Here is a 17,412-nt window from a genome sequence, read left to right as displayed (position 1 = left end):
GTGATGAGCTGGAAATTGGATCCCAGAGTCATGGTTTATTCTTGACAGAAATTTAATACAGCAACCTCTTTGGCTTTCGATTTCTTTATTTGTAATTAAAAAAAACAATTCTAGGTGTGTGACAGAGAGAAAGAGTAGGACTAAATTATCTTTGCAATCAGTCGCTCTATAAATATTTATTTACCTTTAGAACTCAAAATCCTATTCTGTAGAATGTAGGCAAACAAATGGATTAAAAGACGATTTCTTGCTGTCTTTGTTAAAACAAATGAATTTGAGCCAAGAATAAAATTCAGTAAGCTATTTAAGATAAGTTATCCTTAGTGGTTTTAAAACAAATTATACATGCATTTATATATATATTTATTATAAACAAATTAGGAATTTGATTATCACTTCAAATAAAAGTAGGAAACTTAATGGTACATCTAAAACATATGCCTCTCAGTCTCTAAAGGATTTTAATTACAAATCTGATAAATTTGCCAAAACAAAGCCACCAAATAAGCCATCCTCAGATAGTTTGTTCTTGGCAACTTTCAAATGCATTTTCCACTTTAAGGGAAAGTTTCATATTTCCACATCACATCAATTTCTTATAGGAATACAATATTGTATTAAATCTACTAGCTTCAGTGATTTATAAAACCCATCTTTGGCCAAAATTAATCCTATTTCAAGACTCTTACCTGTTCTGGATTAAAGCAATTACTTGGGAATAGGTCTTTCCAATAACACTTTCTCCATTGACTTTTATAATTCGATCACCTTCAAAGAGAAATTAAATAACACATGAGGAATTCCTTTAAAAAGTCACTTGTGAGTACTTTTGAAATATTTCTTGAGTAATATACTTATTTTTAATATATCCTTGCTCGTTTTTTAAAGTGTCTTTTTACAAAAATGAACCTAAATTTTAATATATCTAGCTACTTATGAAATATAACTATATTTTAAATAAGAGTCCAGCCATCGATGAATTTAGAAACGTCAAAAAGTATAATCACAGGGGCTTCCCTGGTGGCGCAGTGGTTGCGCGTCCGCCTGCCAATGCAGGGGAACCGGGATCGCGCCCCGGTCTGGGAGGATCCCACATGCCGCGGAGCGGCTGGGCCCGTGAGCCGTGGCCGCTGAGCTTGCGCGTCCGGAGCCTGTGCTCCGCAACGGAAGAGGCCACAACAGAGAGAGGCCCGCATACCACAAAAAAAATAAAAAATAAAAATAAAAAAAGTATAATCACCAAGTGACCACAACTATACTATTTATGCCCCTATCATTTGTTTTCTGAGTTGTAAAACTACTATTTATTCCTCTGTTTACCCTGTCATTTCTAATAGAGAAACATTGTTTAACAGCCTTAGACAATTATTTTTGTTATCTCAGTGGTCTCTAATTTTAGTCCAACTGATTTTCTTTGTCGTATTCTCTCAGTCTATTCAGTTTATTGATTAGTGCTACATTGCAAAACTTAAACATGGGTATGGACATGGTTTTGACTTTATATATATTAACTTGTTCTTCATTTTAAGGGGGAAAAGGATGTTTGGTTACTCAGAAAAATTCAGTGGAGCAGAAAGGAAAATAATGAGAGAAAGGACAGAGCAAAGAGGAAAACAGGAAAAAACGTATTTTTTGTGGGCTTTGCAGTCCCTCAACTTCATCTTCCCAACCCTGGGAAGCTTAGAATATGAGAGATGATACATTCTAGGTAATAGAATCCTATATGTTCACTGATGTACATATTATATATACTAATGATATTGAAATAGGCTTACTTTAACTATGGCAAGAAAGATAATTAATAAGTTAACAATGCATCCTAATAAATCTTACCAGTGACACCCACTATTTATATTTGCAGCTGAAAAGATAACATTTTATTCAAAAGGCAGTAAAAGATAGTTTTTCACTAATTCCCATTTTAAATTATTTCATGTTTAGAAACAAGAGAAAAGGGTAACTATTTTAGTGTGTGCATAAATCTAAACTAAATCCTACTTAGTTTTTTAAATTAAAATCACAAGTCACAAAATATTTCAGAACAAACAGCTACCAGACCACGTCCACTGACAGCTGCAGATGAAGCTGGGCTTGCATTGCACTGGAGACAAACTACTCTTTGTGGAGGACGAATTCTTTCACCTCTAGCAGGTCAGGCTCTTCCAGAACTTGTAGCTCCAGGATTATTTCATTTATTTCAACAAATATCTCCTTCATTTGCTATTTTATTAACCTTTGTCAAAATTAAATGTACGCAAAATAGGTTAAGAGGGCCTCTGAGGGTCCATTATCTGAGTGGTAACTAAAAGTGTCCACAATATATCAATTACGGTATTTCTGCCCACCCATCCATCTGGGTATCAAAAAACATATAACTAACTAGGTCTCAAAAACAGTAATAACTGATATGAAGAAAAAGGAAGAAACATACAGTAGGAGACAGAAGGAAAAATACGGAAAATGAAATATGGAAAAAATGAAGTAGAAAAGAAATTAAACGGTAGGCTTAAGTAAGAATATCAAGCACCTGTGCACAATCCAGCTTCAAAAGCAGGTCCTCCCTCTTTAACCTGTTTGACAAAGATGGTATCCATGGGTTCCAAGCGGTTTCTTTGTTTTCCTGTGGGAAAGAAAAGATGCAAGGCATAATTTTACCTCACAGTATTTTCTTAAAATAGCAAAATAAAAAGTGATATTTAATTGAGACAGTGAAGCGAAGATTTTTTAAATGAAGTGTTAAACACATATCCTAAATCTGGATGCTAAATTCACCATTAAGAGGGTTTCAAGAACTCAAACATTTATTTTTCTTCTTCCATAACACAACCACCACAATAGCAATGATTTCCATTTACTGGGAACATTCTGTATGTAAATTATTACACTAAATATCGCACATACCTGAGAGCTAATTTCCATAACAAGTAAGTATCACTACCACCATCGAACAAAAGAGGACACGGAGGCTCAGAGAGGCTAAGTAAATTCTCTTAAGGTCACACAGCTAGATTACACAGGCGGTATTCAACTCTACTGCTTTTTAACACTGCAGGGTGTTAAGCACTAAGTCATAATCCTAAATAAGACAGTTCTTTCCCTTCAGGGACTCTGGAGGGAGAAAGACATATGAACAAAGAATGGTACTACAGTATTAAAAAACAGAGACAGACACAACATACAGTCATGGCGATGAAGAGCACATGATCAAATCTGAAAGTCAGTACTTCACAAACTGCTATCCATGGATCGTCTGCATTAACAGCTCAGGGGCTTGACAAAAATCAATGTTTCGGGGTCCAATCGGAAATCTGCTCTGTCAAGAAGTTTCCCAGATGATCCTTCTACACACTAACATTGGAGAACAACTGACAGTTTCAATACATAGAAGTCAAAGAAAGACTCACAGGTGAGAGGACATTTAAACTAAGCGACAAGCACCAAGGTAAGTACTGAGAGGGGACAAACAGGTAGACAGTGGTTCTCAAAGTGTGACCCCCAGACCAGCAGCATTAACACAACCAGGGAATGTGCTGGAAATGCAAATTCACGGACCCCCCACCCCAGATCTACTGAATCAGAAACCCTCATGTGACTGTGATGTATACTCAAGATGGAAAATCAATGAACCAGAAGACACAGCCCTGACCCTTAAAGAAGAATATAACTGAGAAAATAAGGCATATATATGTATGGAGCACTTTAATCATACTTGTTAGACTGTGGCGCTGGGCAGAATATGACTGTCAAACATAAAGAATCCATAATTATTGTCATAGAAAACCGCATTTTTATCCAGGAATATCACAAAGGTGGCTCAAATGAAGTAGAAACCAATAAAGGAACATCTGTCAGCAACTCCCCTTACATATTTAGCTATTTACTCTGAAAGAAATCCTCTAAAAGTAGTGAATGGCTAACGCTCCTTAAAATGCAACAGGGCACAGAGGAAAACTGCTTATGTTTTAGACACCAGGAGATAGGGATCCAAATCCTTGCTTTGCCACTGGATAGTCCAGTTGCAGGTAAGTAAACGTTTTTACTTAAAAGAAATGATTGCTTTTTCTTTTACAGTACAGAGACATGTTTTTGCATTCTTGAAGGGTTTCTATGAAGACTCAATAAGATAACATGTAAAAGAGCTCAGCATAGCTTGTAATTGGCGCAATTCCTCGGTAAATGTGTATTTCCACTCTCCATGGTGCTTAGATGAAGACTAGTCTCATATTCTTAGGTTTTCAAGAATGAAAAATTTGAAAGGTTATAAAAATATACCTGCAAAGTATCTATCATCCAATTTTCAAAAATACAAATATATGTCAGATCTCTTCCCAAGGAAACTCTATACAGCTCTCTAAGTTCAGAAGACTTGAAAATATTATAAATCCTTTGGTCACTTCTGATTGGCTATGACAGATAGCCCTGACTGCTTTCTCCATGAGGTTTTGGAGGAAACAGAGAACTAATGCTAGTGAAATCCCTACTGTAAGGAAGAATGTCCTCATTCTTAAGAGATGTTTGCTGAAATACTTAGGGACTAATTGTAATCTTGTATTATCATAGTTTATTATTATATTATTACATTTCCAGTATTATGATAATGATATCTGCAACTTAATTTTCAAATGGCTTCAGAGAAAAAAATAAGCCAAGATATCCAAACACCCAGACACATGTATGGATGGACAGATAAAGCAAATATATATTCAACATTAAGTTAATTGTTGAATCCAGATGGACAAGGTATTTGCTGTACTTTGAAAATTATAATACAAAGTTTGGGAAAACTTTCTGTATGTGCCAGGTTTTATTCTTCTTCACAGAACTTGGCATTCCACTACTTAAAGTTACATGTTTATTTGCTTTCATGCTGGTTGTTTGTCTCGTCTACTAAAATGAAGAGCAGGGATTTTTGTCACGTTCACTGATGCTCACAGCACCCAGGACAATGCCTGGCACAGACAGGCATTCAATAAAGCATTATCCAATCAATGAACAAATTTATTATTTAATTCTTACATCAAGCTTTCAAGAAAGGCATTATGATTTTAATGCTGTCACTATACTGAGGAGGAAACAGACTAACTTACGAAGAGGCAGAGTAGGAATTTGAATCCAGATGCAAATCCAAACATGGTGTTCCCTCATGCTTCAAATGTAACTGAACTACTTATTCAGTTGTCAAGCTTTACCAAATACAAGTAGACAGTCCACTTACAACTAGTTTGAAAGGGAAAAGAAGGTTTCTTTCAATATAAGTCACTTAAAATGCAAATTCTTAATGCCAATCCAGCTGGTAATCAGGCTAGGTCCCTATGTAGCCAACTCAACATTTACAACAGTTGGTATTTAAGGAAAACCATCTATTTCTTCTAGGCTGGAGATCTGAAGGTTTAATAAGTTTTGCTGTGCCAAGTCACTGCTTTCATGGAAAGATTTATATAATTAAAGAGAGGACACATTTTTTTTAATTAATGTCTTCTAGTCCACTATGTCCCAAAGGTGATTATACCACACTTATATTTAAAAATACAAAATGTAAATGAGCATTAATGAATTCTACAAAATAATAAAAAGCTGGCTGGGCAGCAATGTAGTGAAAGTTCTCATAGGCACTTCACTCACACGGAATAAATGTAGTCCAAAATAATTTGGTTTTGATTTCTAAAAAGGAAATACTACTTTGCAATGACTGCCATTATAAAATCAGAGAGACTTTGCCACAAATTGACAAATCCTTCAATACACTATACCTGAAAATACATGAAGATGGACTAGACTAAAAGAAGGGCCAGTCTTACAGCAAGCACTACCACATCTGCTGAGAGCTGTACTTTTTGATTCTTCTTGTTCACTTTCCTTTCTGGACTCTCTCCAAAATTCTGACTTGCTATTACTACTGTGGGTTTTAACCAATCCCTTCTGGACAACAGAAAAATTTCCCATAGGCATCCTTTAATTACAGGCAGGTTTAACTAAGAAATATCCCTCTCTTCAATTTCCATATTCCTTGACTCTAAGTCTTGTGTTAAACACGTGGTTCAATAATTTTAAGAGTGTCATTTCTTTAATATATGCTCTCTGCAATTCCACTGGAACTGGAAATCACAAGCATCAAATTCAAAGTGTGTGTTATTCAATCTCTTACGTATTTAAGTTTTTTAAAGTCGGTTTCTAGATATGCAAAACAAAAAGTCCGATCCCGAATTGTAATTAATCAGGAAAATGTATTCCTTGCTTCCCTGTAGGATCATTTGGCAGAGCCAGGTGGCTTCCCTGGCAATTCTTAGCAAAAAGCCTCTTTCAATTCTACATGTGTATTTTATAATTTCTCAATTTTTTGAGAACACATAGGATGTGTTTCAAAGAACTGCTAAAGACCTTATTCAAGTGTTATTTCCTTGACCTTATCAAAAGAAAAGGGAAATGTGTCTTTCTAGCACACACATGTAATTAAACCTTTCTGTATTTGAGAAAAGAAAGAAGACAATGACCTTACATGAATGAGAATGGCTAAAATGAGCAGGTACTGAAAAAGTCCCACTTTATGCTATTTAACATACAATTAGTAAAGACTTAAATAAGAAGCTATAAAAAGCATACATGAATTTGCCTGAAGTTGAATGTTACACTTTGAAATCAGAGAGAATGCACATACTTTTACATTACAGTAAATATAATCAGTTGGGGAAAAATAACTCAACTAAAAGAAATAATAATATATAGGTAGTAGCTGCCATCCAAATACTGTATGAACATCCAGGTGGATATGATTTTTATTCTCCGTACCTAGTATAAGGCAGCGGTTAACAGCTTGAGCCCTACGACCAGCTTACCTGCTTTAAAATCCCAGCTCTACCACTCACTTTCCAAGTAGGGTTACTGGATTTTGCAAAAATGACTGTCTATGAGAAACTCCTATTTAATTGGGCATCCTGTAGTTTATCTGGCAACCCTATCCCCAAGTGATGTTAGACAAATGATTTATTTGTACCCCAGTTAACTCATCTGAAAAATGAGGATGATGACAATTTATTTTTACCTGGCAAGGCTATCGTGAGGATTAGAAGAGAGAATCCACTGAAATACTTACATGATGCCTGATACAAGTAGGTATTTAATCAAGGTTATTACTATGCTAATCTGACGGTAAAGTTTTAGAAAGTTTACATAGAGATCAGGGATGAATGAGGCCAGGGGACAGGGCACTTGTCACACTGCTGGTGCTTGATTAAATAATGGTCCGAAGAGTAACAATGCAGACTCAGCTGGCATATTGGGGGGAGTTGAAGAGTACAAACCGAAGAACACCGAAGAAAAGAAGGAAGAAGTAAGAGAGACTAAACTAACACATTTCCAGTAACTCTGACACGAACTACTCATCCGTCTTCAAAGAGACTGGCGTCTAAAAGCCAGAGTGCTCTAATGACACTCTTCTTTGGAGAATGCTAAAATCCAAATCACTTGCAACATTTAAATTGTTTCAAAATTTGAAATATGAAGTATACAAAGCAAGCAGCCTAAAGCAAATAGATTATTTTCAGAAGTAATATTCTTAGAACTAAACCAGTTAGAAATGAGACACAGAGAATGAAGATACACAGAGAAATAACAGGTATAGATCAAGGAATCCTGTAGTTAGTTCTAGGGACAAGAGAAATGTATTTATCAGAGTTTTAAAAAAAAATTATACTTTAAACAAAGAAATACCATCTTACATTTTAACCAAAAGCAAAGCAGCAGAAAATCATGGCTATCACTCAGATTGAGATTTTTTTAAATGTTTCCTTCTCTCTCACAGTTCTCATAGATGCTACCAAACAATTTTTTTAACGGAACCAAATCTCTGTTTTTATAATGACAGTTTTTTAAAGGATTCTTTTTACTGATTTCTTTGTTGTAAAAAAAGAAAAAAGACAAAAACAAAGAAACCCTCTATCTATCTTTACACTAGAAAAGGCTGTTGAAATTAAACTGTGCTTCATATGAAAGTTAAAAGTTAGATAAGCCTTGGAAGACGTGTGCTCTCCACAAAGGTGGAAAGCTATAGAGGTCACATAATGGAGTATTAAAGCTCCAGGCATTAATTACTTAAAGAAAATCAATTAAATAGCTTATTGAAATTAATATTTTTCAGACCCAAAATAATTGAAACCACAATGTAGATTGAGACAGACAGATATCAAAGTTAAATCTGAATAATAAAAAATGATCTTTGTTTCTCTTTGCTGGGTCACAGATTGACACAGAAAAAACAGGGCATGGAGAAGCATTTATTGAGCAAAAAAAGTTAGGAATTATGGATCTATTAAGGCAAAAAACAAACAGAGGGAGTGATAAATAGCAAATTCAGGCTAGTAGTTACCTCTGGGGGAAGAGAATAGAAAAGGAGTGGTATGGAAGGGCCTTAACCATATTTATAATCATTTATGTCTTAGTGAGAGAGAGAGAGAGAGAGAGAGAAATGGAGGAGGGGGGTGTTAAAATGCTAAGATGACAAGGACAGGTGGCCAGCATTTGGAAGTCACATTTCTTCCCTTTATTTTCTGTTTGCCTGAAATATTTCATAGCTGCTTTTTTTTCATTGTTGAAAACAGGCTTCTAAAAAAAAGAAAGAAAAGAAAAGAAAACAGGCTTCTAATTTTTATTTTAGGGGTTTGGTTTGCTAACGGCATACAAAACTATCTTAAGAGCCTAAGAGAGACACTGTCTCACATCAAAAACCCGTATGTATCATATGATAAATACTGATACATCCTATATGAAAATGAAGTACAATCCAATTTAAGAAGACTGCTATGGCAGATTATTGGGTCCCTTTCCCCTTTGGTAAGGGTAGAAGCACTAAGGAAAAAAAAAAATGCATTCCAGCTTTTTAAACCTAGGTGGTCCCAAATTTCCACTTATGATGCTCTCATTTCCAGAGTGATGGCTAGTGCTTTGAAATTATACCTCCCAAGCCTCCAATCTGTAGCTCCAACAATTCTTATGAGCTCCAAACCCCAAATTCCAACAGTCTCTAGACAATGTCAGTAGAATGTCACCTGTCAGGTCTCAATCACATTTCATCCATTATAAGCAAACACACACTCACTACTCAACCTCATCTTTAAGTAACATCAAATGGAACAAAGTGAAGTTAAGAAAATCTGCTGAATATTAAAAAGCAGATCACGTTCTAACTTAATCATGACACACTTTCTTTCAGCCCACACCTGTCTAATTTTTTTGGTTTTTACTTTTTAGTGTGGTAAAGGCCCGGCATACACAAAAATAGAGGAAAAAAAGTAGAATAACCCCCCCATGAACATAATGTAAATAATTATTAAAAATCTGTCATCTTGTTTCATTTACACTCACATTTTTTTCCTGAAGTATTTGAGTGTAAATCGCAGGTATCAGGTCAATTCATTCACAAATACTTGAAATACTTCAGTATACGCATCACTAGCAAATCAGAACTTTACTGCTTAAAGGAAAGAAAACAAAATCTGTTCACAGTTCCCCATATTATGTAGTATTTTGCACAATCTGGATCATATAAACTGACAACAAACCCAAGCCTTCCTTCTACTTTCTTCTATCTTCCTAAAAGCCTACCTAACATTAATGAAAAGCAGTATTTCATGACACAGGAACGGTAGCACCAAAAGCTATGAAATAAATTTAGAAAAGGTCTCACATGTAAAACCACAATAGAATCCTAAAATTAAGTTCTGGAACCAGTTTCCCACTCCTAATGGAATGCTCTGCCTATCTATTCCAATTCAGAGAGGTCACATATGCAAGAGAACATGCACTACATGAAAATCTCTGGCACACAGAACAGTATCTGGCATACAGTGGATGCTCTATAAACATTACTGCTGATTGATTCAAATTAAAGTCCTAGTAAATGCCAATAGCAAGACTGCCCAAAACCAACTTGGAGATATGTTTCAGGAACAAAGCTATCATTATACTGCAACTGATCTGTAGGATTTCCCTGAAATAGAAGGAAAATGCTGCCACTTAATAGTAATTTGAGTACAATACCACTAGGTGTCAGACGTGAACCAAAATTTTCTGGCGTTATAAACCACCTAGGCAAGAAAGACTCTGGAGGATGTTATTCATTCAACAAATATTTAGTGAGCTTGGACAACGTGCCAGGAGCCTATCACTCTACAACGAACAAAACAGCCCCGGGATCTGTCTTCTGGAGTATTTGAAGTTTATGCAGCATCGTTTTTTTCTCTCTCTAAAAGTTTTCAGGAATTTCACAAAGTATGTATCACGTGTGGATTCAGAGCCGTTATTCCAGTTGTGCTAGATTTTAAGTTCTCTGCAAACCCGGAAAAATGAGTTGCACTGCGCTAACCACGGGCGACTATCTTTCCATGTCTGACCTTTACCTCTGCCCGACCCCATAACCGACTAAACCTGCCCCTCATCTTTCTCCAAACCCTTTAGTCCTCTCTGGTCTTCAAGACTATCAGTCTCCCTCAGAAAACACTCTTTCTTGTAAGTTTACCCACAGATCAATATTACAACCAAATTCACCAGCAACCTCAACTTCCTTTCCCCCTTGACCTTTCAGAGCATTCCACTCGCCGATGTCCAGCTATGGACGATTCCAACCAGACCCTCCCCCTCTGCTCTCGTTCTTGGCCTGCAACGACAACTGAGTAAAACTGCGTGACCCACTGATTTAGTTTCCAAGTTCAGCTAAGCGCTTGACATTACTCACTAAAGTCTCTTGCTTGTATTTTAATCCCCGTTCCTTCAAGGCTGCTGTTTCAAGCTTCTAATACCCTTCTTGGACTTGTTCTGCCATCTTGATTGGCTCACACTACTTGGATAACCTTATTTCTCACTTTACTGTATTTCAACTGCTGAATCCTCAGTTTCTTCTATTTTAAATCTTTGTCTATCCTTACTTCCCTTTGTTCTTTCTCAGGTGAGGATTTAGTTACCAGCTTTCTTCAGGACCTTGTTCCCCAAATGGTCTCTTCTCAAGTGTAAAACCAATCTCTCTTCTTCTCTCCAGATCTCACAACACACAAAAGCTTCCCAAACTTAAGAGAACAACAAAACTTCTCCCTACCCTGCCACACAGCTTTCACCTCTCATTCCCCATCCTTTCACTTTCATACTTCTTGAAGAATATTCTATACTCACCTACTCTCATTTCTTTACTTCTAATTCAGGGTTTCTCAGATGTTGACAAGTATCCCCTGGGGGACAGCATGCATTCCCCCCTCCCCACCGTTCCCTGCTCTAATTTATGTCACAGCCCACTGACGCACCGGATCCACTCCGCCCACCACACTGAAACTATTCTTGGTAACTTTACCAATTTGCTACTTGTCAGGTCCAACAGTATCTTTTTTTTTTTTTTTTTCAAAATTTATTTATGTATTTGGCAGCGCCAGGTCTTAGTTGTAGCATGTGGGATCTAGTTCCCAGAGCAGGGATCGAATCCAGGACCCCTGCATTGGGAGCGCGAGGTCTTAACCACTGGACCGCCAGGGAACTCCCCCAACAGTATCTTTTTAGTCTCCACCCTAATGAATTCTCTAGGATAAATGCAAGTTATCCACCCTCCCCTAAAAATGATCACCTCTTAATTAGCAAGCCATCAACTCCTCCTGGTTGTCCTTATACCTTCCAAAACTTAGTTTCTGATTTCCTTTCTGATTCTCCTTTCTCTGACCAGCTCTTAGATGTTGTCTTTCCTAGGGTTCTATCTTTACGCTGTGTGTCTTCAGGCTCTCTGTGTATGATTTTATTGATGCCTAGGGCTTAGTTACAGCATATATAATGATTACTTCCAAATTTCAACCCTACCTCTCCCTATGAGCTCCATACCCAAATTTTCAACTAGGTAGTGAACATTCTACCAGCATCAGAAATGTAACTTATCCCAAACTGAACTCATTTCCCCGGGAAAATGAGGCGGGTGTGTTTCCCTTCTGTATCCCTCAGTCAATGGTACTTCCATCCATCCACTCATTCATGCCAGAAAAGCCAAGCATAAGGCTCCACAAGTCATCTTTAACTGGTGACATACAATCTGCCCCATGTCCTACTACCAAATCTGGGCAAATACAACTTCTAAATGCCTCCGAAATTTGTTCTCGAATGCTGTTTTTTCCTTTGTCCTGATAAAATCCTATTCAGCACAAAGCACACCCCATCTGAGAAACCCTTCCCTGGTGGTTAGATGACTTGCCATGCTGTGATCCTGCCACAGTTGTGCAGACCTCTGTTTCTGCACTTATGTAATTATTTTACACCTTCGTCTTCCACCATCCTATATAAAGACTCATTAAATGTATATAGGCCAGGAACTGTTCTGGGTTTAAAGAAAAAAAAGGAAAAAAATAAAGTTGGGAATTTCCTGGTGGTCCAGGGGTTAGGGCTCCGCACTCCCACTGCAGGGGGCACGGGTTCAATCCCTGGTCGGGGACTAAGATGCTGCGTGGCCATAAATACATATATACAAATTATTTTTAAAATTTAAAAAAATAAAAATAAGGTTCCTGCTCAACAATCCAACTGAGGCAGAAAAATGTTCAAGGAGAAAAAAGTAGCAAGAGAGATGGTGAAAAGTGTGACAGAGAATAATAAGCAGAGTGAGAAGGGAAGGCAGAGGGAGAGGCAGGGATGTGATACTATTTTTAGGCAATGGTCAGGGAAGTCCTCTCTAGCAGGTGACATCTGAATCACTATCTAAAGGAAATGAGTTTAGAGGCTATATTGCTCCCTTCCCAGCAATTAGTTTAGTGACTGGCTCTTGGAAGTGACTCAACAAACGTCTGCTAAGAGAATGAATAAACAACAGGAAATATATTTCTAGACTTAACGCATTTAGCACTCATACGCAAATACTTCTATTGCAGTTCTACACCAGAGATGAAAAATTATCTGTTAAATTTTGAAAGCAGGGACCATCACAATTAAATTCACTTTTTATTAACTGGATCTACGAATCATGTATTTTGAGTATAGACTAACTGGAGAGCAATCAGGAAAAAAATGGGCCTATTCAGCTAAGTGGTGTCTGTGATCAAGGTCTTAAGTTACGGAGCAGCTAAGAAAAGACAGCTCAAAATCACGTAATTACAGGTCATCTCTGGAGCAACAGTTTCTATAGAGAAGTGATTTCTAGGACAGTCTAGAACATTAATACTCCAACCAGGTACTTTCCTGGACTTTCACCTTTACAGCCCTATTGTTCAGTATCCCAATTAGTTCTCTAAAATCCTAGATCGCCTATGTCCTAAAGGTTTTAGAACCATTAAAGAGATTTTTTAATCGCCTTTACCCTCCTGACTGCCAAACTACCTTCATGCAACGCCTCACAAAGCCTGAAAATCTACTCCAAAAATTGGATTTCTGACAATACCTACTTAAATGCAATCAAATTCCCTTCATTTTAGATTACTGTAAGTATGATTTCCTGGGACCTTTACAGTGAAGTTCGATTTTTTTTTTTAACCTCTCATCTAACTTGACCAGCGTACCACTTTATTTTACAAATTCCTACTAAGGTCCAGGATTACTGTGTTTTCGTCATTAGTGTTCCAGCTTACACACTTAGCAACTGTGTGAAATAAGATTTCTAAATTTAAAAAGTGTCACTGAGACTTTGTGTTAAAGGGGGACTGATGGGAGAAAGGTGTACGAAAAATAGGAAGGAAGTAGAGAGACAATAATTCCTCAACAGCTGAGGTCAGATACTAACATGCTGACTTTTGCAGCTTTGGGAACAGTCATTTGGGAATAGTACCAAGTGAAGGTGGTACTAGGGTGGTACCCCCCCCTTTATTCAATACATTTACTCAACAAACATTTGTGCTCCTACTATGTACCATGCACTTAGTAGGCACTGAAAATTCAACAATGAAGGACAGTGTCCACCCTTAATGACCTTTGTTCTTAAAGTAACACATAAAAACATTTTTTAATAAACATAATGACTAGTTTGGGTATATAGGAAAATTTTACTTTGAACATTCTAATGACCAATTCTTGATAAAAGATAGGATCCCCCTTCTTATTTTTCTATTTTCCGTTATCAGATCCGTATTACTATCATCACCTCCCAGGAACAGGTATATTAGGAAGTAGAAAGTTTTCACTTGTTTACTACAATCACTCAGATTAACTGTGTCCAAAATATGAGTAGGGATTTTCCAGGAGGGAATCAGGGAAAGAGCCTACCTGCATCTTTCACTAGTTGCGAAACAGCAATCTACTCCATCTTGTACAAAATATCCTTTCAAACATTTGGAAACTATTGAACATATTGAAAGCTATCACTTTCTCCCCCGTGTGTATATATCTATATCTATATCTATATCTATATCTATATCTATATATATGTCCTTGTCATCACTGTCCTTTACATCTGGCACTCCACAGTGTTTTGCTTTGTCCTATTTACTCAGAAGACCCTGAAGCCCTCCTTTCCCGTGTTTCCTACCTGTCAAATGAAGAGAAACAAAATAAATATATTAAGTTAACCTGTTGCTAGCAACATATAAAAATCACTTATTATCTTTGTGTGTGTACACGTGTATGTAAATTTACACGTGTGTGTATATTTTTACAGTAGGAAACATTGCCCATAATAGCAAACTACAAAAAACTTGGTAATTTTATTATAACTATGTTGATAGAATAGTTATTTTAATAAGACAAATACATGGGCAGCAAGCCATTCACTGAAGTATCCATATATTAGCAAAGTGAGTGAGTACAGGGAATACATCACTTATATTTGCGCCATAGTGTATATGCATACAAAGTCCAGCTACTAGAAAACTACCCCCTGGGACTTCCCAGGCTGTCCAGTGGTTAAGACTCTGCGCTTCCACTGCAGGGGGAGTGGGTTCAATCCCTGGTAGGGGAACTAAGATCCCACATGCCACACGGTGTGGCCAAAAAAACAACAAAGAATAAAAGAAGAAAATTACCTCCCAAAAGACTACTAATATCATAATATATGTCCAGGTTAGAACTTCCATCTTAAGGGCTTCTGCACTCAGCAGGCAGAGGAAAAAGCCCAAGTCTTGTCCAGTTAGGAATCTGTTAGGAGACTTTCCCCACACTGAAGAGTAAGGGTAACTGGAAAGAATGTTCCCACCAGCCCAGAGGCTACCCTCAGTGCTAACTAAGCAGAGCAGGGGGTAAGGGAAGGGAAAGCAATCTCTAAGAAGTAGCTAGAGGCCAAACTTCACATAGATTTATAGGCTAAATCAAGTAATAGCCTGGATCTGGATAAAGCAAACAACAAACTTTTATCCTAGATCTCAAAAAATCTTCAGTAATGATATTTGAAGGTCAATAAACACAAAATAGTCAAATATCCACAAAAAACACAAAATACTCAAACATCCACAAATAATAATGATAACAGCAACAACAACAAAAAACTCCAAAAACACAACACCCTCTGAGCTAGAACCACCAGAAAAAAAAAGAGAGAAAGAGACCCACAAAGGCTTCTGATAATGGAACCACTAGACAGAGATTATAAAACAACTCTGCTTACCATGTCTGAAGAAGTTTTTTAAATAAGCCTAAAAATGATAAAGAGGAAACTATAGGAAGTGGTCAAGCATATTCGGTGCACTACCCTAAAGAACTTCTAATAATTAAAATTTAAAATGCAAACAGCTAAAAAGAAAATTATTGAATATACATAGGGAGAAATTACCTGGAATGCAGACACACACACACACACACACACACACAGAAGAAACACTAAAGAACTTCTAATAATTAAAATTTAAAATTTTAGCAAACAGCTAAAAAGAAAATTATTGAATATACATAGGGAGAAATTACCTGGAATGCAGACACACACACACACACACACACACACACACAGAAGAAACAGAAAATTTAGAAGCCATGGGGGGTAGAGTAAGAAAATCTAACATATGTTTAATTGGAGCCCCAGAAGAAGACAGCATTGGATTACAGGAGGACACAGGTAATATGTGATTAGATGCTGGCTGAAAATTTCCTAGACTGATGATAGACATCCATCTACAGACACAAGAAGCTCAATGAATCCCAAACAGGAAAAATTAAAATAAATCCTCACCTAGACTCATCATCACAAAATGGCCAAACATCAAAGATATAGAGAAAATCTTATTTATTTATTTATTTATTTAGGCTGCACTGGGTCTTAGTTGTGGCACATGGGATCTTTGTTGTGGCATATTTAGTTGCGGCATGCGGGATCTTTAGTTGTGGCATGCTGACTCTTAGTTGCGGCATGCATGTGGGAACTTAGTTCCCCGACCAGGGATCAAACCCGGGCCCCCTGCATTGGGAGCGTGGATTCTTACCCACTGGACCACCAGGGAAGTCCCTACAGAGAAAATCTTAAAAGCAGATATAAAAAAAGTTTGCCTTCAGAAAATCGATAAACCAAATTAGGAGAATGAAGTCCAGGGAGCCCCGTGTTTTGCACTGCTTTTTGCTTTGAGGCAAATTCTGCTTCCAAAGTAAAGGCTGAGACTGAAAAGCTGTTCATGGCCTCCCTCGGTCTCAAAGCGTCAGGGACACAAACATGGACGTTGGGGTCTAGCAAGGAAGAGGGCCCTGGAAAACACCATATGCTTTCAGTTGGGCCTCCCAAGGAGTACAACACCTGAGTAGGGCTGCAAAGATAGAAGCCCAGCCCTGTCCTGCCAAAGAGAAGACAGCTGACTGCCCCCCAGCCTGGACCCACTATCATGTTCACACTTGCCACTCCCCCGCCCCCCGAAGCAGGACTCCTCTAAGGGATAGTGTTGGTTTGGTGACTCCTCTCTGGACCAGCACAGGCCTTCTGAGAACTGTGCTGCAGTCAGGGCCTTCCTCACATCCTTCTTTTTCTCTCTTCTTTCACAGGCGTCAAACCTGTATCACAGTCTTAAGTCTTCCCCGTCCTTTCCTGCTCCTTTCTACAGGCATTTCCCCCAATAAATCTCTGCCATGTCTAATCATGTCTTGCCACCATTTCTGTCTTTGTGTCTGCTTCTCAGGGAACCCAAACTGATACTCCAAATATCAAAAGGACCAAAGTCCACCTTTATGTGAAGCAATCCTTGAACAGAGACGCAAAAATTCTAAATAAAACAGAAAGCCAAAACTGGTAATATATAAAAAGTACATATGTTAGGAACAATCTTGGTTTAGTTCTGTAATGCAAAGTTGGTTTAACATTTAAAAAATAAATTAGGGCTTCCCTGGTGGCGCAGTGGTTGAGAGTCCGCCTGCTGATGCAGGGGATACAGGTTCGTGCCCCGGTCCGGGAAGATCCCACATGCCGTGGAGTGGCTAGGCCCGTGAGCCATGGTCGCTGAGCCTGCGCGTCCGGAGCCTGTGCTCCGCAACGGGAGAGGCCACAACAGTGAGAGGCCCGCGTAC

At 37.8% G+C, this 17,412-nt stretch overlaps 1 protein-coding gene across 4 annotated transcripts in view; it reads right to left on the bottom strand.

The window, feature by feature from the left end:
- ARHGAP21 (Rho GTPase activating protein 21) overlaps positions 1 to 17,412 on the bottom strand; it is a 133,966-nt gene that overhangs the window by 41,601 nt on the left and 74,953 nt on the right. For all 4 annotated transcript variants that reach the window (XM_028495520.2, XM_028495521.2, XM_024129670.3 and 1 more), the window contains exons 5-6: positions 2,528 to 2,620; positions 690 to 768 (exon numbers count right to left, since the gene is read on the bottom strand). In XM_028495520.2, coding sequence (XP_028351321.1) covers positions 690 to 768; positions 2,528 to 2,620 — 172 coding nt within the window. The remainder of the gene's footprint in view (positions 1 to 689; positions 769 to 2,527; positions 2,621 to 17,412) is intronic.

The sequence above is a fragment of the Physeter macrocephalus genome, chromosome 11 (assembly GCF_002837175.3).
Source record: "Physeter macrocephalus isolate SW-GA chromosome 11, ASM283717v5, whole genome shotgun sequence".
Lineage (NCBI taxonomy): Eukaryota > Metazoa > Chordata > Mammalia > Artiodactyla > Physeteridae > Physeter > Physeter macrocephalus.
The sequence above is the reverse complement of the archived record's forward strand: the minus strand, read 5'-3'. Positions and strand labels throughout refer to the sequence as shown.